The 24,543-nt window shown below is 40.6% G+C and overlaps 1 protein-coding gene across 1 annotated transcript in view; it reads left to right on the plus strand.

Moving 5' to 3' along the window:
- Nucleotides 1-21,458, plus strand: part of LANCL3 (LanC like family member 3) — a 30,043-nt gene extending 8,585 nt beyond the window's left edge. Inside the window, exons 2-5 of the mRNA XM_062515168.1 lie at nt 17,719-17,842; nt 18,899-19,096; nt 20,046-20,253; nt 21,299-21,458. Of these exons, the coding sequence (XP_062371152.1) occupies nt 17,719-17,842; nt 18,899-19,096; nt 20,046-20,253; nt 21,299-21,458 (690 nt within the window). The remainder of the gene's footprint in view (nt 1-17,718; nt 17,843-18,898; nt 19,097-20,045; nt 20,254-21,298) is intronic.
- Nucleotides 21,459-24,543: the final 3,085 nt, after the last annotated feature.

Raw genomic sequence — 24,543 nt, forward strand, 5'->3', positions numbered from 1 at the left:
TCAGCTACCATCTAGCTCACAGAAAGGTGTATCTGTGCCTGTCATTCCTGGCAGCCCCTCCCTGACTTGCTTTTCATACTGCCAGTCAGTGATGAGGGATTCACGGTCTGCCCTGGATGTCTAACACACTGCTTTGTTAGCAAGTCCAGCCTAATGACTTACCTGATAATTTATGCCTGATTTTCCTTGTCCTCTCCGTTGAGAAATAGCAAGAAACTTTGTTCCTCTTTGCAGAAGCTCTTTATATTATAATTTAAAGACTATTTATTTAATTTTTTTTTCATCTCTAAACAGTCCTAATCCTTCCAGTCTTCCCATGTGTGTCATACTTCCTACATCTCTGGTCATTCCCATTGCACTCTGCCAGTCTCCCTCCAACCTTTCCTGAAGAGTGCCAGAAGTGGGACACATGGTTCTGGCAAAGGCCTTTCTAGTTTAGCAGAGAGATAACTCTGTTTCTTCCAGGTCTTTTTTCCATGTACACAGCTCAGTAAGGTGTTTGCGTGCCACACCAGCGTGACACTGACTCACCTCCAACTCATGACCTGCTATTATCCAGCAGCCTTTTAATGGGCTTCAGCTCATGGACAGGTATTCCTTAGAAAAAAGTCTCTGAACAAGTGAAGCAGGTAGGGATCATGTGGAGGCAGGGAATCACTGAACACTGTGCTGTGATATGCAAGATGAGGAGCTTCTTCAACTGAACGAGCTTTGTGTCATTAATGTCCACTGGAGAATCTCTTCGTTTGTTCCCCAAATAAAACTGGAAATGTTTTTCTACCTTGTAACTTGAGGTGTACCATTACATATCCAGGGGACATCTGTGAAGTGATAACAGTTCTTTTTTAAGTACACTTGGAACGATATATTTGAGAGAGCTGTATTAAGTCAACTATTTTGTCCACATTAGAAATCAAGGAGTAAGTGAAATCTGAAGTGTCTGGAGGTTAAATTTAGTCTGTTCTTGTGCTTTGCTTTTTTTGCTAATGTAAAGATAAAGCTCAGTGTTGGCTCTTCCTTTTGCCATCTGTGAAATGGCTAATGCTGCACTTGCTTTAGTTTTTTAAGACTAAGCCAGTGACTGTGTAGTCAAAATTCCAGTTATAATAGCAATGACATTCCACATGGAGCTGTTTAAATTGGATCAGAGCTAAGTCGGTCAAATACTAACTCGGGGAAAACTCTTAGCAGTAGAACAGAAAAAGAAACTTGTTCAGGCTCTTTAGATAAATATTTATTTATTTATTTGTTTTTGGTCTTGCAGAGCTGAATCAGTCGTGAGCTTTCTTATGCCTGGCTGCCATTTTCATCCATACATGTTTTTTTATTATGCCATCAAAAATGCCTGGAAATAATGCTCATTTAACTGCTGCACATCCAGAAAACAAAACATAGAGTTGTAGTATGTATGCACTTGTCCTTTTTTGGTTTCATTCTCTAAACACTGGGGGACTGCTAGGTTATTTTGTTAAAACAAATACTAAAAAAAAAAACATCACACAGGTAAGCTGAGTCAAACTTGGACTTGAATCTGAGGGTCTCTAAATGAATAAAGTTCACGCCATCTATTTGAACAGTGGATGGGCAGTATAGATTTTGGATTTGGATTTCAGATTTGGATTTGGCTCAGTTGTAGAGTCAAAGCATGGCCACAGCTGGAAGGCACCTCTGGAGATATTCTGGTCTAGCTTCCAGCTCAGAGCAGGGTCCACAAGAGGAGACTGCCCAGGGTTGTGCCCACTTGGTTTGGAATTTGTCTGCTCTGTGCCTTTCCTAGGCAAGCTGTTCCTGTGCTTGGCCACCCTCACAGTAAAAAAGCTTTCTTTTTAGATTTAAGTAGAATTGTCTGTCAGTGGGCATTGCTGGGAAGAGCCTGGCTGTGTCTCCTCTGCTCTCCACTATCAAGTGTTTGTACACATTCATGAAGAGCATTCTCTTCTCCAGGCTGAGTTACCCTGAGTTAGTGCATAGAAAACCACATTGATTCCTGCTCCATTTGCCTTTGTTCCCCAAAAGCAGGCTCACAGTGCCATTGCACCTCCTCTGACTTCCTCTAGTACCTTGAATGGGTGAAGGATTGCAATTTTTTGCTCTTGGAGCTGCAAGCAGGGTGGTCCAGAAGGACCCACTCAGCACCATGGTCTGAGTCATGTCAGTCTTTGCTGTATCAAGGAAGGGCAGAATCTTCTCTTATTAGCTAAATATTAAGGTTTGACAGAATCATTCCTGGTTCTGGCAGGTGATTGGGGAGGTTGTGGATCTGAAAAGTTTTGGTATAAGCTGCAGCTTGAAGGCTTCTCAAGGGCCTTGCAGCCCTGCAGCTCTGAGTGTCTCTTGGTGAAAACGCCTGGATGGTAGGAGGTACACCATGCCCCACCATTGCAAGAAGACAAGAAATACCCTAAAAGTGCCTATGCCCCTGCACTGCAGGAACATTATCTCCTGCCTGTGATAATCAAACACCCCAGGCTGCTGTTTGTCAGTGGAGGAGAGTTCTCTGTCCCGTGTGATGTGTAAGCAGCCATGAATGTATCTGGGGAAAAAGACAAAACATTTTTCTGAAAGCTGAATTATGGGCCAGGGGATGATAAAACATTCTTTCCAGTGTCTGCAGATGGCCAGGACACCCCTCAAGCACAGGGGCTATGAGGGAGGTTCTTTTCTGTCATTATTTTTGTGGAGTCTCTTTCAGATTCTGCATGACAGACATCAGATGACTTCAGTGTCCTTTTGGGCCCTTGAAATGAAGCTGTTTTATTCCAAGGGCATCAGAATATTAAGCACACAAAATAGGGTATGAAAGGCATCTGGTAAAGAGTTTTAAATACATGTATTTCGACTTAACTTTTAGCTTGCCTTGGAAAACACACTTAGTGATCTTAGTGATCACAGAAATAGCTGTGTGGGGACCTCCTGTATCACTTTGCTCAGTTCCTCCTGTGGGGCTGCAGAGAGCAATCATGTACAATGACAAATCCAGCAAAAGGGAAGATGGCACTGAGTGCTTCCAGAGCACTAAGTGGCATCTGTAACATGAAGTAACAGTAATTCCTGTTAGTTCATTACATGCAAGCTAATGGCCAAGTGCTTGTGAATTTTTCTTTATTACTGTTGGCAGTGGTGTGATTTGTCTCAAGGCTTTTATTATTCCTCCCATGTGAAGTTTGAACTCTTAGGATAATCTGAGCTGTACCTTCTGACACAGCAGTCTCTTTTTCCCAAAGTCTGCTTGGTTTTCTGAGAACTGAGAAAAAGTAGCACAAAGGGAAGATTGATAAAATTTTCTTAATTATATTATCGTACCAAATGGAAATCTTTCAACTAGGAGAAAAGTACAGATAGTAATCCCATTACTTACCAAGTAAGCTATGTTTTAAAGAGCACAGTATTCCACACTTCCTCAAATAAATCCCATGACTCTTACTCTGCCCTTGAAATGTGGTAGTGCTGAATTATAAGTGACTGTATTTGAAATATGACTTGGATTGTACTTGGAGTTGTGGGCATATTTCCAGGCAATGCTAATGGCACTGTATGCCACTGGAAACTCTTTTTTTTACTGTCTTTTGCTTCAGAGCCATCTTGTCAATGTGCCCTGGAGTATCTGGGAGCCACATACAGAGCATCAGGATTTTTACTACATAAGGCTGCTACCATAGTCTGAGGGTAGAGTAAAATTCAGATGACTCAGAGGACTTGATCACCTTCATCTGGTTTTCCTGCATTATGTTGTCAGCATTCTTCCTGTAGCCTAAGTTGATATTTCTATTCAGTGGCTTATTGGCATGGCACAAATTGCAGATCATCACACAAAGTAAAAGTGGCATGATGCCAGCATGGAGTTCTCTAGAATTCCCCCTGCTTGAAGGCAGTGCTGGTGTTACTTTAAAGTGACTAATGTATGCCTCAGTTAGCCTGTGAATGATGCTGTTGTATCATTTACCTCATTTAACTAATTTCACAGTAGCCACATTGTTCCTTAGTGGCAAATATTTTGACATACTTCCAGGTGTCGAATGCCTCACAAAGATCTGAATAGCAGAACTGTGCATATAAAGCAGCATGACAGAATAAAGAAGTCTTTTGAGACAAGCAACATCACTTGTTGTAAACAACAGAATCATAAAATTTGTGGCTGATGAAAGTAGCCACTTGTTTACATTTGAATAAGTCTTTTGATGCAGTGTCAAAGATATTCTTACTCGAAAACTTAATTCATGCTGGCTTGGATGGGGACATTGTGGATTTGGAATTGGCTGAAAGACCACAAGCAAAGCTAATCATAAGCACTAATAAGGGACTGATGTAGCAACCAGCCTTATTTATTATCTTCATTAATGATCCAGAAGAGGCAGATATCTGGATAATAGTTGCTTTGGCATTTAAACTGAAGCAAGTGCCAGACATTATGCACAGGCAGAGGGAGAGTATGAAAACAGCTGAAGACATTAAAAAATGAGCTAAAACAAGGTTTATCTTTTTTTTTTTTAATGTAAGCACATGTATCCGTGAAGAAATATCCATAATACTTATCCTGTATGCTAGGAAGAAACTGAGGTCCAGTTAAGCTGGACATGACAGGGCCTGAGTGCATCAGAGTTCAGCACTTACTTTGATGTAAATTCTCCTTACTTCCTTTGCATTTATTCTCTGTGGCAATGAAAAAATGAAAAGCCATAACCAGTTCTTGTTATCCCAACATGGCATCCACCAGATCAATGCCATTCCCTACACAGCTGCACCATCCAACAGAGATATTATGTATTCACTCTCTGGGACTCCTCAGACCTGGCCATTGCCTAAAACTCAGCCAGGATGCCAAGATACCTGTTTTGTAGTCCAAACTTTCCCAGGCTGGTGAATAATGTTGGATATACTTAAACGTCCATGCACCTGATTTATGTCCTTATTTTTGTGCTGGAAATCTGGGCATCTTTTCATAGGCGTGCAAATCCTGAGAGTGCTGTGTTGAGGGTCACATAAGCCATGCCAAAATTCGTTAGTCAACAGCTACATGGCTCACCATCTATGGAGGTCTGGTAGAGATTTATAATGCTGTTCTTTTCACCATGGTACTTACGCAGCTCCTTCCAGTCTTCCCACACGTAGTGGCAGTTTACACTCCATCTCACTTGCAATAACTCATCTACATCCTTTAAAGGAGGCTGTAAAGCTGCAGTTGGGGAGCACATCCCACCTAGCTCGTCCCTCCCAGTTTGCTGGAAGTGCTTTTCTCACAGAGCCCTGGAGGTCTGACCCGCTGCGGAGTAAAAGCAAATTTGGCATCGCGTCTTTTCCCAGTAGCAAGGGCAGAATGTGTTCACCTCTTGTCACCCTCACAGGTTTTAAGACCAAATGGGCTCTGAGTAAATTACAGTACAAGTGAGGGTCTTCCTTTTTATATTCAATAACCTTGAGATTTCATCACAGACCTGGTAATTCAAATTCACCTCCTTTCTTTTTCTGACACAGTGCAGTGATTTAAGATGATGCCTCTAAGCAGAGTGTGCTGATGGCTGAAGCATCTTGCTGCACCTCTGATTGAAATTTCTCCCGTTTAATACTCGAACATTCTTCAGAGCACACCTGGAGGGAAGTGCCCCAAATTCTGTTCCCTGAAGCGACAGCATGGGAAGAAACTGCGGCATGGCAGAGGCACAGTAACTGCACAACAGGTTGAAGTAACAGTTTTCAAACTGTTTCACTCACAGCACAGCATGGACTGTTGGATGCTTCCACTTGATTGCGGTGAGGAGCACTATAGTGTATAAACAAACCTTCCTCCTTCAAGATTTGTTTCCAGTGCTCCGTCTGGTTTAATGTCTTGTACCAGTGCTAGATGACTCAGCTACACAAATGTCTGTGGAAAGTGATGCTGAAATGTGTTGTCTGTAACATGCCTAATCTGCTTTTTTAAAGGGCTTGGCTTTATAATCTGAAACACAAGGGTTTATTTTTATTCCAGAATTGATGGGCTGAGTTCTGGGACTTGGCCTTACAACATCTGACAATGTAGTAACCCATCCCTGAAGGCAAGAGTAATCCAGGTTCTTGTTAATAGATCCCTTGGGCAGATTAGAATGAAACAATACTGAATGATTGGTGTTTGTAAATACATATACATAGGGTTTATTTTGCAACAGTTTGGTTGCAGAGGATCTAAGGTATGTGGCCATAAAATAACAATTTTTGGTTATTATTACCTATAGTAATACAGCAATATAGAAGCTATATAAAAAACACTCAAGTAAATGTATGAGTGAAAAGAAAAAAGCTTAAGAGTACAAAGATATCCCACTAATGGATTTTGCAATCAGACTCGATTCTGTTGCAGTTTTGATGTCCATTGGTCGAAGTGATGGCTGCAGCCTTGATGCATCAGGGGTGGGGGAAGCCCCCAAAACACGAAGTTCTGTGGGTTAATGTGTGCTTAGGCTTGGTGAGAATGCCCAGGTACCTTCCCCAGTGGGGGACCTTTCCCTCCTTTGGGGGAAAGCCTCAGAAATGAGTCTGGGGGTGCTTTGGGGGTCTTTGATGGCTTATGGCCCCTTCTTGCCTCTCATGTCAACCTAGTTGAGCCAGTAATGCCCCATCAGAGGGGATGAACACCCTCAGGACCTTTCTCTGGGGTAGCAGGGGGAGTTTTACAACTGAAGGAGGACAGCTGGGATGATAAAAAGCACCATCCCACCTTACAGGATCTGCCTCTTACCTGTCTCAAAGCCTGGCTTGTAGCCCTCGGTGGTGGGTGCTCACCTCCTCTGTCTCAGGGGGACCAGAGGCTTCACCACCACACACCCAAAAACTCAGTCCCTGCCCCTCAGGGGGTGCAAACCCAGCCCCAGCAAATGGGAAATTGTTTAAATCATTAACCATTAACATTCCAGTCTCTTACAGTCTGGAATAAATGTTCTTACATTGTAATATTGGGTGAGTTGAAAGGTGATAAATTATTTATTTACACAACGTGGGCTCTGAAGAATTCAAATTTAATTCAGTTGGAGTGCTGGAGCACTTTTGGCAGCTAAGCCAAAGATCTTTCTAAAAATTCTCAATTACAGTAAAGTTCAGTTGGTTTGTTAAAATTACACAGCGTGAGTGAACTCGGCTAAATTTTGCAGAAATAATTTCCCTAGCTTACTTGAGTCTTGGGGGGAGCAGAGAGATATTTTGCCTTTAAACTTGCAGCTTTTCATAAACTATCATTTTGTTCATACGTTACAAGGTAAAATATTTTTTGTCTTCTTTAACACGTTAAGTCCTTTAACAGATTATCTTCTGTCCAGAGAAGAGATGATAGCTTCATTTAGAATTTTTTAATCACCTCTAAAGTGCTTGTTTCTCCTTAACTTCTTGTTTTGTTTGTTTATTTCAGTAATGGGAGAACAGACCCAGAGAATCATCCAAAGAAAGAACAAAGCATTCTGTGCATCCCTAGGTAGCATGTTGTATTGGAAGCCCAAGCTTTTATTAATTTTAAATGTGGATAAAAACCCCATTGCATTGAAGGCATTGTAGTTGTGAGCCTCTGATGCTGGCAGCAGCTGTGTTCTCTTTCTGAATCTTAATTCAAAACAAAGAAAGGAATGAGTAGAAGTTAATTTCTGCAAGTTTTAACAGTAATAAGCTATACAGTCTTTTATGGATAGTTTTCCAAATGCTACTTTCTGCAGCCTCTTGTCCTCCTTCCTCTTTTTTTTTTTTTTTTTTTTTTGTTCCAATGCTTCTGCCACAAGGCTTTGAGGAGATGTATCTGTTTCTTAGTTAGTTTGGTAAGCCTGTGACTGACACATTTTCACTTGTACAGAAGGAGGAGGTCTGAACATTCACAAAACAAGCCTAAAGGCACTGGAAGTAGAGTGGGGATTTTTGCATGAGGAAGATGAAAGGACTGGATAAAAGCGATGGAGAAGGAATGCAGTATTTTTAACGTAAAGAGGGGAAAATATACAGCTGCCTAATAATGTATAGAATGAAATGCCTGTTTTCTGAGCTTCAAATGTCCATGGCATATTTTGTGAGTAGCAGCCATGTAAACAATGCTCAACAAAACACTGAGGAAGCCAAAAAAAGGAGAAAGAAATAAGTTCTGACACCCAGCAATGCAGTTCATATGTAGAATTAAATGGATGTAGAGTTGCTTACATTGTAATTAGTTGAAAAGTGGTAAAATATTTTTGTTAGGTGTAGCCCAGGCCAAATCCTGTAGTCCTGACAGAAAAAGAATCCCCATGTAAATGTCTGACAGTCTCAGCTGCATCTGTGAACCATGACCATGGTACTAGTTTGAAAGGCAAGTAAAAATTCTTGTTAAACTGACCATCAAGCAAGATGAGAGATAATTTGATCCAATACAATTTGGTGGTGTGTATATAAACTGCGGTCCTTTATTTTAGTTTTTCAAACTTCTTAATTTGAATTTTAATTCTTCAAACAATGTATCTGCAGTAGCAAAGGAGATCTACAGCACAAGTGCAAAGCTCTGCCTCCACAGAAAATACAGACCATTATTTATAATTCTGGTTTCAGGGGAGTGGTGCCTCGTACCTCAACTGAAATTTTTAATCTCTCATTTAGATGCAGAAGATGTTGTGTTGCCTGGCTCATCACAGGAGACAGTCTTCTTGAGAATATTTCTTGACAGTTCTTTGAGAGTCTGAAGGAATTTTCTGCTTAGAAATGCAGCTTTTTTCAATAGGCATAAAGTATGCACAGCCTTGGAAAAATCTGATTAAAATCCCCAAATATTTTTATTGTCTCTAAGTCATGCACTCCACATTGGTTTAGAGCAATGAATGACAGTGCATGTGCAAACTGACTGAAATGAGAGTAGGATCAGTGAAGAATTGGGTATTTGCTCAGCTGTATCTGTTAGTTGTCTCTACTCAGCTTCTGCAAGTGAGGTCAGCATTTTACTCTGTCAAGTAATTCATGTTCCTGAAGTCTCAGTCTTTAAGGGCTAACTTGGTCAGAACTGTCAGTCCCAACAAACCATGAGCCAGCCCTATGGTGTTACTCTAAGACAAAGAAACCTTAACAAACTTGTAAAATATTCAGCACATCTTAGGTGAGACTTGCCAGGAGTAACAGTCTCCCTAGTCAAGACCCATTCAGGTCAATGAGGACTTTGATATTAAAAGCCATAGGAATGATCTAATAGTTGAAGCGACTTTGAGAAATTGAAAAAATAAAGTGCTGCAAGAGACTGAGAAGGCTCTCTTCCATTACTGTGAGTGATTAAGATACAGTGTTATTTAAGATGAATAGAATGATGAGCATCCTTAGAGAAATTCTCAAGGAACTAGCAATCAATCTTTCTCTGTCCTCATCCTGTACTTTTAATTTATTCTATTACATCGTTGCTTTTAAGTATAATCTCTTAGTTTTATTTGGGTTTTTTTCAAGATCTCATATATCTGACCACTGAAGTGAAAGAATGAAGAAACAGAAGTGTCCAGTTCTTTCTGGAGACCTTCAAGTAATCTTCAGATATGGCTCTTCAATTTTCTTTGGTCTCTAGGTACAGTTGTCATTTTCATTGGTAGAACTCTTAGCCTAGGTCAGTTTCTCTTTGACTAATGTTAGACTTTACTGACAGACTCAAAATTGAGTCCTGCCGATCTTGTGCTGACCTGCAGATGTGTACAAACACTAATAAGTCCCTTTTCTTCCAAGAAGCAGCCTGCCTAACTTCCTAGTAGCAAATGGTGGTGCCCAAATGAACTGATATTGCATAATTTTTAAATTTAGACTAAAGCCATGGATTAGTGAAGTGTTTGGGGAGGGTCTCTCATTCCCAGTTACAAAGATTTTATCTCTTGCAAGGACTGTTTCATGAATCTTGTTTCCTGCTCTGGAGGTGCAAGAATGGATAATACTTCTTATGCCTCTCCATAGATTGCATTCATGAACCAGTCCAAGCACCTGGACAGCTTTGCTACCACAAGAAATGTCTGTGGAACAGATGAAGTCATGGAATCACTTCCAGAGAACCAGCAGACCCGCTGTTAAGGGGAAGTAAACTGATCCAATATACACAGGCAGAGCAGATGTTCTTGCTTAGTAATGTTATAAATGGGATGGGATCCTGGGGCAGCACAGCTACAGCACACTGTTAGCCCAACAAGGGTGCAACGTGCCCAGCTTGGAAAGTGTTTGTCATCATAATGCAGCACTGTCAGCAGCACCTATCTGGAGTGCAGAGGCATAAATCTCCCATCAGGAATTGACAAGTCTGTGCTGTGTTTTTGGCATGAGCTAATTACAGAACTCATGCACTGATTTACTTTCTGACTGAGACTAAAGAGTCAAAGGATTTCCCACTGATGAAGTTTACACATGAATAATCTTCCTACCTGTGAGGGGAGAGTGGGAAGGAAAGCAGGATCCATGCAGCAGTAATCTGCTTATTTGCAGCTCTCATATACTGCTCCTGTTTCTGGTGAAGGAGTGGTTGATACACAGGAGCTCCAAACAAGGATCTGGGTTGCAGAAAGGTGATCTAATCTATTTTTACATCTATTTTTACCAGTTCCCAGAATCTGTGTCCCCATAATTGCTCAGTCATGCATTATATGGTTAGTCCATCGTAACAATGAAAAAGGAGGAAAAAAAAGATTTTACATGCCTTTTGAAAAACGTTGGGGATGTAAGAAAAAGCCTCTCGAAGCACTGCTGAGTTTGTTTTTCACTTAATTTAAAAATCTTTTTAATGTTTTTAAACACGCTTTTCAATTCACGCTCTTGAATTTGGGTGCAATTCTAGGGAGAGATGCTTGAAATTAAATTGTTGGCTCTCCGTGCTCTGTGGTAACTCTAACCCTCGACTAGGCAGCAGAGAACAAGCAGCTGGGGTGCAGACAGCTGCCATTCAAAAGCCTCAACACAGGAGTTCATTGCAGGATACCTTGTCCTGTGATTGGACTTGTCCTCCTGAGAAGTGCCCTGCTGGCTTTGCTGCTGACCAGGACCTCAGCTCTCAGTGGGCAGACTGATACCCCCTCAATCATGGTGATGAGCTGAACTGCTCTGATCTGTTCCTTGGCATCTTCCCCGGGCGGTGGTGCTTCCCTATTTTCTTCAGGTAATGATGGTGATGGAGACTTGTTTCTTCCTTCCCAAGACCTGGGAGAGCCACTGTGTTACAACTGGATAGGTGTAGCCAGCCACACCCTGCTGCAGCAGAGTAAGAGGTGTTGGGAGCCTGAATGTTGCTAGGATAAATTCATGTTTCCTTCTCTTCACTGACCCAGGATAGAGGGAGCTTGAAGGAAGGTACAGCAGCAACAAAAGACAGTTAGGTCCTCCTGTACTTCCTCCCCCCTCCACACACACCCTCTCCCTTCCCATTGTCTCTGCTGGGCATTGTGATTTGCCTTAAGATGAGAACACCTCGGGAGAAATGTCCTAAGAAAAGAATATGAAGCACAGATTGCAGGAGGAACTGTGTGATTGCTTGCATAATCCCAGAAACAATTAGGTTGGAAAAGACCTCTGGGATCATCAGATTCAGCCTGTGACTGAACCCCACTGTGTCACCCAGCCCATGGCACTACATCCAGTCTTTCCTTAAACACCTCCAGGACCAGTGACTCCCTGGGCAGTCTGTTCCAATGTCTAATCAGCGTTTCTGTGAAAAAATCCTAATGTCCAAGCTAAACCTCCCTTGGCACAGGTTCAGACAATGTCCTCTTGTCCTGTCACTGGTTACCTGGGAGAACAGGCCAGTGCTCACCTGGCTACACCCTTCTGCCAGGGAGCTGAATGCATTCCAGGCATGGGGAAGCTGTGATTATTGCCACTGACTTTGGTACACATCAGCCTGCAAAAGGGTGTAAAATGCTGCTGGAGACTGGGCCAGCTGGGCACTCATCCAGTTCCTGGTGTTCTTACCTTGGGACAAATCAAAATGGCCAGCAGTGACAATCACAAGGGAGAGAAGTGTGTGTGGACAATGCACACAAAGACCCCTAGTGTTGCCACCCACCACAAAGGGCCAACTGATTTTTCTTTAAAACTCTCCATTTTTAAGTGGAGACATAAGGAATTGAGATGCTCATTGCATTTGACCAACTGTGTAGCAGCACCAGCTGCTCTGAGCCAGACACCTGTCTACAGACAGTTGTGCTCCATCCTTTTCAGCAGCATGTCATGTTCCCCTTCTGAAGGACAGGTTTAACAGCAGAATTTGATGGGTTTAGTGCTACACAGGCCTGGCAGGTAGGACCTGTGGAAGTTTTGTACTGTTAACATAACAGAACTTCTGTATTGTCTTACTTACCAGTAATCTGATTCACCAGGAATAAAGGAAGCCTTCAGTTTCTGATTATATTCATGATTAGTGACCCACAAAACCGGACAGGACTGGCTTTGCTGTTTCCATGGTGCTGAGGCAAAGAGCAAACCTCAAAACCACCCAAATGCACATATTAAAACCAAGCAATGCCGGTGGGATCTGTAGGGAAGTCTGACTTAGTCAAGATTGCAGTCAAGAACCATTTTCCAGTGAACTGGCAGAAGCAGAGTAGTAGTTGTTCTGAGTCTGACCACACTGTCATGTAGTTGTGTTAGTATGAGAAATTGGGGGAAGTACACTCTCAAGACAATACACAGTGCTGTTACAGCATTAAACAGACTGCCTTAGAAACAGTTCTTCTGAAACTAATCTAATTTATTGAACAGAGTTTTCAGGAGATTTAAAACCATATATTTTTTATCTGTAAAAGAAGGGTGTACTTGACAGTACTCTTGAGGGAAGCAGACTCCTGAGCTTCCATGTCTGTGTACTTGGAGCTGGGTTTCCCACTGTGCCACAGGAGAGGTACATCAGTCAAACTGGAATAACACTAAAGGGAGACAGACCCTGTTATTGTACCTGCTGCTCTTCCATGGCTTCAGGTATCATCATCTTCTGAAAGGGAAAAACCTGGCTGTGACGTTTCATGGAAAGGTTCCTGAACAATGCCAGTCCCTGTCTTTGGCAGGAAAAGATCAGACTTAAGGAATTAACTTAAATACCATGTGCTGCAGTAAGTATCAGGGAATTACTAAGTTGACTCCAATGTCTGTTGTCCTGCTGAGCACAAATATGTGTATCTTTTTGTGTATGTGTGTATATTTGTGTATACACAAATATGTGTATCAGCATTTTGAGTTATTAAAACTAATTCATAAGCTCCCTCTGCTGGGCTACCAGCATAGGAGAGCAATGGCAAAGCTTCTGTTATGTTTTTTGCAGACTGACCCATTTTCTTCAGCTTATTTTGACACTTTGTACAGCATCACTAGAAGTGTACGATCAAATTCATGTAAATGGCTTTTTAGAAGTGCAACAGAGAGAGATTTGATGTGTTAGGTGCATGATAAAATGTTTTTATGTGCATAGAAGGTTTTTTCCACAATAATGTAACTGTAGCTGTTACCTCCTGAAAGTGCTCACTCATCTATCAAAAGATAATGATACTTGGCTTCCATAATGCCTTCTGTCACAGGAAAGAGCTCTAAGGAAATAAATATAGACCTGTTAAAAGAATTAAAAGCTTACAAACATCAAATACACTCCATACAGTATGCAGTTTGATGTAGCAGTGGTTTTCTAAATGAGCCAAGGGGTTTTTACAAGCATTCAGAGCAATGAAAAAATGCTGGAAACATTAATCACAAGAAATCATCCTGCTGCATTCTGCCTAATCCTCAAGGTCAAGATTTCTTTCAACAGTTTTCAAAACACATACATGGTGCTTAGCACTGTCACAACCAATAATTGCAAAATCTCTTTTAGTAAATGAAAAAGTTATGAAATTATTGACTTCCAACTAAACAGTCTCAGGGTGAGAGATTGCTAACAAAAAGGAGAATGATGCTCTGTGATTGCTGTAGACATAGCACTTCCTGGCTGGCTTTTAACAGGGATTTAGTGAAAAAAGGACCTGCCTTAAATAATTCACAAAATTGTGGAGTGCCTTTATGGGAAAAGACATATTGTCTGCAGTGGCACCAGAGAAAAATGGAGAGACTTTATGAACAATCACAGTGGCTTTTTTACTCCAAGTCAGGCTCCTAGACACAGACAGTGGTACAAATAGAAAGTATTAAAGTGCTGCCTATGTCTTGTGCTTAAAGTGACATGTAGCTGTCACCAGTGTGAGTGGAGCAATTATTTGGTAGCACTCAGCATCACTGGACAATGATGTAAAACAGAAAATAAAGAGCTCCAGCAACCAATTGATACAGAATTTGCAGGGAGAATGTGGAATGCGTGTATTCCAAACTTCAGTCTAGTAAGGAGACTAAAATGAACATTTCTAACGTCAACAGAGACAAAATCGCCTCTTTTGACTAAAGTGGGCAGGCCATCTCTACGTAACTATGAGAAAGAACATGTATGATGTGTATGTTTAATAAATAGCTGAAAGATTAAGAGGGGCTTTTTACATGGGCATGTAGTGACAGGACAACAGGGAATGGCTTTAAACTGAAAGAAGGCAAGTTTGGCCTAAATATTAGGAATAAATTCCTTGCTGTGAGGGAGGTGAGACACTGGAACAGATTGTTGTGGAGTAGTTGTTCAAAGCCAGGGTGGACAGGGCTTTTAGCAACCTGATCTAGTAAAGGTGTCCCTACCCATGGTGGGGGACTTGGAACTAAATGGTCTTTCAGGTGCCTTCCAACCCAAACCATTCTGTAATTCTGTGATAGAGCAGGTTGTGATGTCTTTGAGAATACAAAAAGAAATTAGGTGAAATTTTAAAGCACCAGCAATATAACTCTTAGTGTCATTAATCTTATCTCAAGCATGACTTTTTTTCTACGTAGCATGTTCTCATATTGGCTTTACTCTGCATCAAAGCATCTGATGGTTCCAGAGGATGTGATATCAATATCTGATTTATCCTTTCAAAGCCTTGAGGATGATCAGTCTGTTTCTTTTCTGTCCCTAATTAAACATTACTGTAGTAATTCCCAGGGGCTAGGAGGCACTGTGACTACACTGAAATGAAAATGAAGTTTGTAGGACCACCATTGCACTGTTCGTGGTTATGATTAATGTATTTTGTGATTGTTGTTTTGCTCATAAGATTTAGCTGTTTCATTAAAAAGATACTGTGAGGATGCATACAGAGACAAGCCACAGATTTTTATTTTTTTTTGTAAGGTGACAGAAATCTAAGGAGATTTTAACACAAAATTGGTTGAAGTAAAATGTGTCAAACCAATGGAGATCTTAAAAGTGATTGCTGATTATTCAGCCTTTGTCAGGCCACTAATAGTGATGGTGAGAGTTTCTGTTCCAGTCAACCATTTGCCACAATAAGGAGCAAATGCAAATCCTTTATATTTAAGTGTTTCAGGAAACAGGCAGCAGCCTTACAATGACTGTGGATTCAGTGACTTGGGAAGAGGTATTTGTAGTCAACATAAAGGTTTATTTATTTGTTATTATGACACATCTACCTGGTGTAAGTCCACAGATCAGTCTGAGAGGCCAGAAATAAGGCTGCTTTCAAGATACACAGGTCATTTTCTTTCCCATTTTCTTTGGTCATGTGGAAGTGATCAGGTGGGTTGATTTCTACCATTCATTCATTCATGCTTTTAAATACCATTTTTAATCTCTCTTTGCATAGGGGCTGCTTTTGCATTCTGAAAAAGAGGTGACATTCATGAGCATATTTCATTATGCCAGCCAAAAGGGCATGTATAGACTTACATATTCATAGTGCTCAAGTGTTCTGACTTTTCCCACCTACTTTATACTAAAAAACAGTGAACAGTGCATTCTTATCTAGCTGATACTTCTTCATGCAGCACTGTGGAAGGCTGGATTTGGATAGAAGTTTATATCCATTTAAAATACACAAACAGCATTCTAAAACAGTCATTAGTTCAATTTAAAAATTAAATGTACTGAACATAAAAATAAGCTTAGCAAAACATGGTTTGTATTGAAAGCTAGTTGGTAATATTAAGTGAAGGAATAATTACATACAGAAAATGAACTGATTAAGATTTTGCTAACCCACATGCCTTTGCCTTTCAGAATTACATTTAGTAGAACTTACCCTTCACTTTTATGTTTAAAGGATGACCTTATTAATGGCTTTACAAGGTATGGAATTCAGAGGTGTAGGTCTCAAATTTCAAGACAATAAAATGAGAGACTGGAGAGAATTGAGTGTTTCTCATTGTGTCTTTGCTCTCCTCATTTGCTTTAGATTCAAACAGTCTCTTTAAATTCTGGGAAGCTAAAACAATTAATTTAAAAATGACTGGAAATGAGTGAAGTCTCCAGATGTTAATGGCTTATTTAATTCCACTGCAGTAATACTAAAGTGCACTAATCAAGATGAGAACTAGCTTGTTCTCCAGGTTGTACAAATACCAGAGTCATTTGGAGCAGCTGTCATAAAATCCCTTGTTATCATGGAGCAAGGTGAGACACACAAAGAAGATCTTTCAGCCATTAGTTCTCCATCAAGTTTTAAGTGACATTAATTACCTGTAGCATCTTATACAATCCAAATGAGAAAATATAGTTTATAATGGATGTTGTCTCCATATTAAAGCTATCTGTATTTTTTTAACTTGAAGAACTTACTGTAAATGCTGTGATAATACGAATTACAGCAAACCCAAATGTGTTCAGAAGCATTTCAAAGACATTATTGTGGTATTCCAGTTAATTTTAGGACTGCCATTTATCTTGTCAAGACTATCTGTATAGCCTTTTCCTTTTTTTCCCCTGTGTCATTTTCCCTTTTTTCTATCTTAGTTCTCTTTTCACAAGTTCAGATATATTTCTTCAAAGTACTGCTGCCATATGGGCTTTCCCCTAAAGCTAAAACAGTACTTCATTTAAATTATTTAATTGGCCTAGGTGTTGGTCAGTAATGTTCAGGTGTGGCTGACACAGAAGATTGCTGGTGAATTGCATGTAATTAGAGTTGTAGTTAAAAGGTGTAAAATTGATTTCTCACTGAATGCTTTAGCTCATTAACGTGGAAATGTTCATGTCTGGTCAAATGCTTGTGACACCTCTAACAGTAAGGCATTAGTCATTTTAGGGACTGCATTAACCTGTTTGTGATGCTAAAGTCCCACAAGCACAGCTAGCCTATCTTCATAGAAGCTTTGCACTTCATTTTTCTTAGCATTTTCTTGTATTAAGAAAGGTGGATTCTTATTACTAAGAGGTTTCTGAACCCTCATACATAGTAGTGATTTACAATTTAGTAACCCTTCATTGTTTCCTTTTTTTAAAAATCTTGTCTGTAGAAAAATCTGTCTATTGGTGTGTCCCAATGAACCCTGTAACATTTACTTCTTTAATCTTTTCCTTTGTCTTCTCCTAATTCCTCTTTCTCCCAGTCTGGAGGCTGCTGTTCTGCAGCTTGCCCGCTGCTTGTTGTCAGCTTCGATCAGACTGAAGGATCTCTGGGAAGGAAAGATTCTTAGAGGGCCTCTTTTCACCTCGTCTGCAGCTAAAGATTTGACATTCACTTCCTGAGACAGGATGAAACTCTGGTTTTGAGAAACATTGTGTAAATCAACTGTGTTATGTAAGGAGCTCCTAATAATGATTTACATTACAGCATATTTATAAGATTAAAGGCAGTACTGCATCCTGTGCACTGGCAAAAAAAGCAGAGTCCTGAAAAATGTCTTTTAAAAATGAAATAATTGTAATAGACTTGATGTTTGTTTGGTGTTTCTGTTTAGGTGCTGACTGCAGCACAAATTAAATCAATTTGCCTGGCCATACTGGAATCAGGAAAACAGTATGCAGTGAAGAAGAGGAAACCAGTCCCACTCATGTATTCCTACTATGGAACGGAGTATCTTGGTGAGTAAAACGTACCAACACCTCTGAGAGTGTGCTGTGTGGAGATGCTGAGCTGGTAGGCACTTCAGAAATAAAATACATCAAATCTACCATGTGGGATTTCTCCTGAACCAGTTGGGACCGTCCAGCCTCTTAAACTGTGAGGTGGGACTGAGGAGCTGGAGGGGAAGGCTGATGCTGCCAAGCACTGGGGAATGCCAGAGGTGCCTGTGCTGCAGCAGGGGAGCAGCTTCATTCCCTCTTCTTTTTGCCCTGGAAATTAATGTGCCTTGCCAGCAGAGGCAGTGAGGGCTGTGGTGTCCGTGCCTGTGTGGAGCAGGTTGCTCAGGGCTCTGTCAGGGATGTTCTCTGTGAGCTGCTGTTGCTGTGCCAGACGGGCAGAGTGGATTTGGCCGTAGCAGTGCCACTTGGGCACGTGGGCAGCTGCTCCTCTCACAGCTTGGTTGGAGCTCACCTGAAGCAGTGGTGAAAGGCCACTGGGCAGGGCACTTGTGGGCTTCTTGAGGCCCAGTATCACTGCAGAAAGTGTGAGATTGGTTCACAGCTCCTGGCAGGGGAGCAGAGAGAGCAATCACTAAGTGGTGTGTTCCACAGACCTTGGTGGATACGGACAGTTCTTGCACTGAAATTTAGGTGTTATCTCACTGATACTGTCAGTCAGTAAATGGGAAACACCCATTTATGGCCCAGTTTCAGTTTGCATTCAAGAAATGCAAATATATGTCCCAGACTCAGCGGTGTGTCGAGTAACACCGTGAAACAGAATTTAGTTCAGGTTCAGTTTAACTTCATACAGTGAGTTTCAGTCATATCAGAGTGAGAGCAGAAGGAATTCATACATATTTTTTCAAAGCTAGAGGAACTAGAAATGACAGAAGTAGTAAAATATGGTGTTATGCACCTAGAAATCTTTTATTCCAAGCACTATTCCAGTATACATGAAGAAGATGAAGGAGCCATGCTCTTGACAAGGAAATCTGTCCCAAGGGAAAGTTGCAATGAGGTGCGGACAGGACCTAAACCCACCCTCTAATTCAGTTGTTTCTGTTTCTCCAGGTGCAGCACATGGGCTTTCCTCAATCCTGCAGATGTTGCTCTCCTATTACGAGTACCTGCAGCCAGCGGATCAGGAGCTGGTGTGGCAGAGTGTGGATTTCCTGATGGACCAGGAACAGAACAGCAACTGGCCCCCTGAGCTGGGGGAGACAATCGAGCGGGAGAACGAGCTGGTGCACTGGTGCCATGGAGCTCCAGGTTCTTTTCCCATTGATGCTATGCATAGCCAGATGCTGATCGTTTTGTTTTTCCACATTAGTTGGTTCCATGTAGAAGATAATCTCAGGTTAAATTTTACCAAAAGGAAAAATCCTAAAGGAAATAAAGAAGTTACACTTAAAAGATGTGGAAATTCATTAAGCGCTATTGTTCTTCCCCAGAAAAACCTGTATCCCATCACTGTTCTTGGGTAATAACACAGATGAAGTTTACAAGAACACTATAGCTACTTCAGTGTTTGTTAAATTCAGACTACAAGTGAGCTAAACATTTCCTTAGGCACTTGAGTTGGTTATGTGTCATGTGCGTTCTCATGAGGTTACCATGAACTGAGCTGTGCAGTGCTCTGGTGAAGATCTTGATTAATTTATTTAAATCCCCTCTAAAAATAAGCCAAATATTGTGTGTGGGGGGAGGAGTTTAGCAGAAGTTAGTATGCAAAACTGCGTATAACTACATTAAAGCAGTATAGGCCTCACTGGGGAAAAAAATACTGAATTTTTTTTCTCATTTAATACAAATCTGTATCTGTTGCCAGTGTAAGAAATTATCTTGTCTGTGTTTGTGTTTCTGTCACTGTAAGCAGGTGAGGTGAATGGGGATTTGGAGCCACTAGAAGACAAAAAATGTGACTGCTCTTTTAAAATGATGAAATTCTGGAATGTTAGAGTAAACCTTGAAATTCAATAATGCCTTGAAAAGATTGGAAGTGGTGTTGTCACAGGGCTGGATAAATACATCTTACTGTGTGTTTTTAGCATAGCAGATACTCCTTCCTCCACATGGAGCATTTAGAGGCTACGCTGACATGTGTAAAGCACGAGACTGCAGTTTTTTTAGTGTGTTAATCTTTATTTTCTTTTTTTTGTGTTCTGTGAAATCCTTGGTGTGCTTATTACAAAAGATAGTCTCACTGCTCTTTTCCTAGGCATTGCATATCTGTTTGCCAAAGCCTACCTGGTTTCCAAGAAGCCTCAATATCTGGATACTTGTATCCGCTGTGGAGAGCTCACCTGGCAGAAAGGGCTGCTGAAGAAGGGCCCTGGAATATGCCATGGGGTGGCTGGCAGTGCTTATGTGTTCCTGCTCCTGTATAGGCTCACTGGGAACTCCAAATACATATACAGGGCACAAAGGTGAGCATTCCTGTCTTCTGGATTTTGGGTAATACCAGGAAGTTTCAGGAACATTTATAAAGCAGAGTCTGTGATCACCACCCTCAGATGTAACCTGAGTGTTTTAAGCTTCAGGGTCAAGTCTAGCTGTGAGTTCTGGGGTGGATGCACTCTGTGGGAGCTCTGCAGTCTAGTTCCAGGCTGCCTGGGTTCTCCCAGGCTCCCTCCCTGCCCAAAAGCCTGTGTCCCTTCATGGGAGCTGGGCTGGATGTGGAGGAATCACTTGCATCCATGGCTCATCCTGATGTGATGGCAGAACTTAGACAAGCTGTGTTCCCAAGTCCAGAAGTAGAGTAAAACGTGATTTGTTATGATTCTTTTCAGAGCATTTAACACTATGCCGTATTACTAGAAGTGGGAAGTAAATATAGGATATGGTGTGCAGTTATTTTATATTTTTTAAATTTATCATTCCCACCTTTAGCTTAGCTAGAGGGGTTAATTCTATTTTGGCTGGGTGCAAGCACATGTGGTCCAGTGAAAATTCTGTCAGGGTGCTGCAATTATCTTTAATTATGTATCTCTTGTTTACTGTACCTGTTTAAAAATATACAATTCCATCTATCCATGTTTTCTTTACAGCACAGAATAACAAGAGGAAGTGGTATAGTAATTAAGATGACTGATTTTCAGCCCTTCACTTATTTTTTTAATTTGTGTAGCTATTTCAGCATTACAGAATTTGTTGCATTGATGTGAAACATTGCTTGCATCCTAGAAGTTATCAAAAAGTATTTGTTTAATGATATGTCTTACAGAAATCAGAAAAAGTTTATAGCTCTTAAACAAGCATAATGCATGCACAGATTGCAAAGGTTTGTCTCTTCTGGATCTATTGAACCCCAGTTTCTTGTGGAAATTGGAAATGTAAATTTGCAGAAAAGGTTAAATACTGATAATTCTGGTTGGTTTTTTTTATTTACTGAATGCTATTAAAATGATGCTTCCAGAAAACAAGTAGATAGAGAGGGACTTAAAGTAATAACTCTTTTTTTTTCTCTCTTAGGTTTGCAGAGTTCTTATTTACAGAAGAATTTAAGTCTGGTTCCCGGGCACTAGAAAGTATATATAGTTTGTATGAAGGTTTTTCAGGAACTGTGTGTTTCCTGACTGACTTGCTGCAACCCAACCAAGCCGAGTTTCCTCTCTTCAGTGTCTTTGTCTAAAGACTGATGTTCTCCAGGGCCACATCCCCGGAGGCAGTGGGAGAGGGCACCCGCAGTTCCACTTACTTTTCAAGACAGGCTATTTACAAAATGAGATGGGGTACCACTAATGCTAGCCTTAATGTAGCTGGGAGTCAAATCAAAAACAACACACACTGGGGCTTGGGGGGGTGGGAAAGTGTGTGGTCAAAATAAATGGGTCAGTAGGAAAAAAAATGGGGGAGCTGATTGAATCTGATGTTCTAGATACTTAGCTAATTATTCAAGTGAGAGAGAAAGGGGCATTATCAAACTTTTAATTTGGTGAAAAAAAGGCAAGGTAGAATTGCAGGGACATGCAAAGAAGAAACTGATGCACCCAGTAGGTTTTAAAAAGAGTCCTGCAAAAACCATTAGTGGAACAATAATGCACTAATTGGGGAGGGTGTTGTAGACATGTCATTGCACTGCACAAAGGCAAAATCTGGGACTTTTTAACTTAAACCATATCTGCTAGTTTTAGTAACATGTACTAGGAAAATCTGTATCTTTGAGCTCTTTGGTCCTCGTGTAATGGCAGTTCTGTAGATAGCTGTGTGTTCAGACTGCAGTTTGACAGTCCATTTCAGCAAGTGGGGTCTCACGTGTGTAAATGAGCACTGAACTGGACCCTTCCTTGTAGAGCTCAGTCTGTGGCAAGGAGCTGGTCTCCTTTCTGATCTACTGCAACTGTGCCACGTCTTGTCAGTATTTTCCCAGTCACATGGAAGATGGGTCTTCTTCCATGCAGAAGACTTGGATTGAAAAGTTCTGTAGCAAAGATACAGCAGGCAGATGCTTTCTTCATAGTACAGCATTGCTAGATAAGTATTGTTCAGTGATACAAAATCTTCCTTTAAAAATTAATTACTTTTAGCAGCATTTCTGCACAGTACCCTGAGTTTTTCAGATGTAAAATCTATTTTCCTTGAATTCTTCACTACAAACCCTGCAAAGTGAATATAATCCTGGGATGGCGTACTGATCCTCAGAAAAAAAAAACCTCCTAACAAAACTCAAAATTGCTTTTTTCCTAGTTAACAAAATAATGTATATGCCCAAATGATTTTTAGCTAGAAAATCATTTAGATAGAAATAAATGGGTTGCTCAATACTAGTTGCACTAGCTCTTATAGTTGCAATTATATGCAGTTTTCTGTGTATTATAGATATGATGACATGGTACTTGAAAGCTAAAGAAAACACTAACATAGATTTGTACTAAAAATAGAAAATTAATATCTGTATTTAAAATCTATTTACTATTTATTTATTTATTTATTTTTATTTATATGGGAATAATAACTATAAAGACAAATAGGGGAAACCAGTATGTCAGAAACAGAGGTTAGAGAGAAAAAGCTGTACATGCACTGCCAAACAATGCAGTCCCTCTTCCTGCATTCTCAGCTGGAGGAGATTACAATTTCTTTATTTTTAATGCCTAATGGATTAAAGTTCCCATTTCATTTCAGTGGGCTTTGATCAGGCTATAAATTGGAGCTGGGTCTTGCAGTCCTTCCACATTTTAATATAATAATCCCTTCCTGCTCTTGCCACTGTTATTTTAATGAGATGGCTTGCATTATTATGAGCTGCAGATAAGGATTTCTATTACTCTGTCTTGCACTGTGCGGCTCTAATTAATTACTTAATCATAGAAATAACCATATATCACTGGTGAATAAAGCAATGCAGTTCTGTATCAGTTTGTCAAGAATTTAGGTATCTTTTAGTGAATGGAAATGGTAAAATTCAATATACATTTGTTATGTGTTTATTAAAACACATAAGTTAAAAAGTCAGATGGTCTTTAAAGAAAGCCACTAATAGTTACTTGGTTACTCTGAGCAGTGAGAAGTGTGAATTCCATAGGGAGGTTGTACACATGAGGCTGAATCAAAAAAGTCAATGGATACGGGAGTGTGCTCTGCCCAGCCCTGTGGAAATGCTCCTGTTAGATCAGAGCAAAGCCAGTTGTCAGTAGTGAAGATTCCAAATCCATTAGGATTTTTTATCTAGTTGGTTCCAGTAACACATTTGGCCTCCATATTTCATAACTGTGGAAGCATCTTAAAGAAAAGTTTAAGAAAGGTAAAACTTGGCCAATACACTTATTTTAAATATGATTCTTCACAAATGTCAGGAAACAACATTGAGCTTAATGTCAGTTCTCTAGTAGTTTTTCCTGTGTGTCTCTCTTTGTATAATTTCTCCCAATTCACATTCAGAGGAGACTCTGATCTTCTCTGTGTTACAATCAACAGCACACACAAAACAGATCTCCTGTCCTCACAACCATTCTTTGTATATGAAGCCACATGTTATGGAGCGAGAAAGAAAATTATTTGAGTAAGAGGTAGTCCATTCAACAATGAGATAAATTAATGGAACCACCCAGTTTTTGAAATCTGGGTCCCAAACATCTCTGCAGGTTATGTGAGTTCAGCACTGACTCCAGCAAGGCCAGCACACAAACATCCAGTCTCATGGGCTACATCTGGTAAAAATCTTGGAACATCTCTTTCATCAGACATGGCAGTGTGAGCTCACTCTCAGAGATTTGTGGCTTTTCTCTACCAGACCTGGCTGGGTTAAGGTGGCTTCTAGATGTGCTGCAGTCACGGCTTCTGAACACAGTGCAAATACACCCCAGGGCTCTTTGGAAATGCCACTCATTAAATGAGCAGGGTGTTTTCATCTTTCCCCTCCTTATTGTCTTATCGGATTTTTTTTCTGTGTACTATATATGCTGTTGCAAACGTGCTGTTGCAATATTTATTTGTTGCTTTTAAGACATTTGACAGAGCAGCAACCTGAGTAGAGCTGTCAGCAGTTTTCAGTGTAATAAAAATTAAGGTCTTCTGTGTACCCTTCTTCCTGCTTTGAGAAATCAATCTTGCAACCTTTGCTAGATGTTCTCCATGGGATACTGTCTCCTCCTGCTCCCGAATTGGGCCCTTATGGAATGAAAAATGTGTTCCTGAAGAGATTCTGCCCTGGTGCTGTGACAAAAGACTGTGTTGTGGGAAACTCAAGAAGTCTCTTTCAGGCTTCAAAAATGTCA

Source organism: Cinclus cinclus, chromosome 2 (genome assembly GCF_963662255.1).
Source record: "Cinclus cinclus chromosome 2, bCinCin1.1, whole genome shotgun sequence".
NCBI lineage: Eukaryota > Metazoa > Chordata > Aves > Passeriformes > Cinclidae > Cinclus > Cinclus cinclus.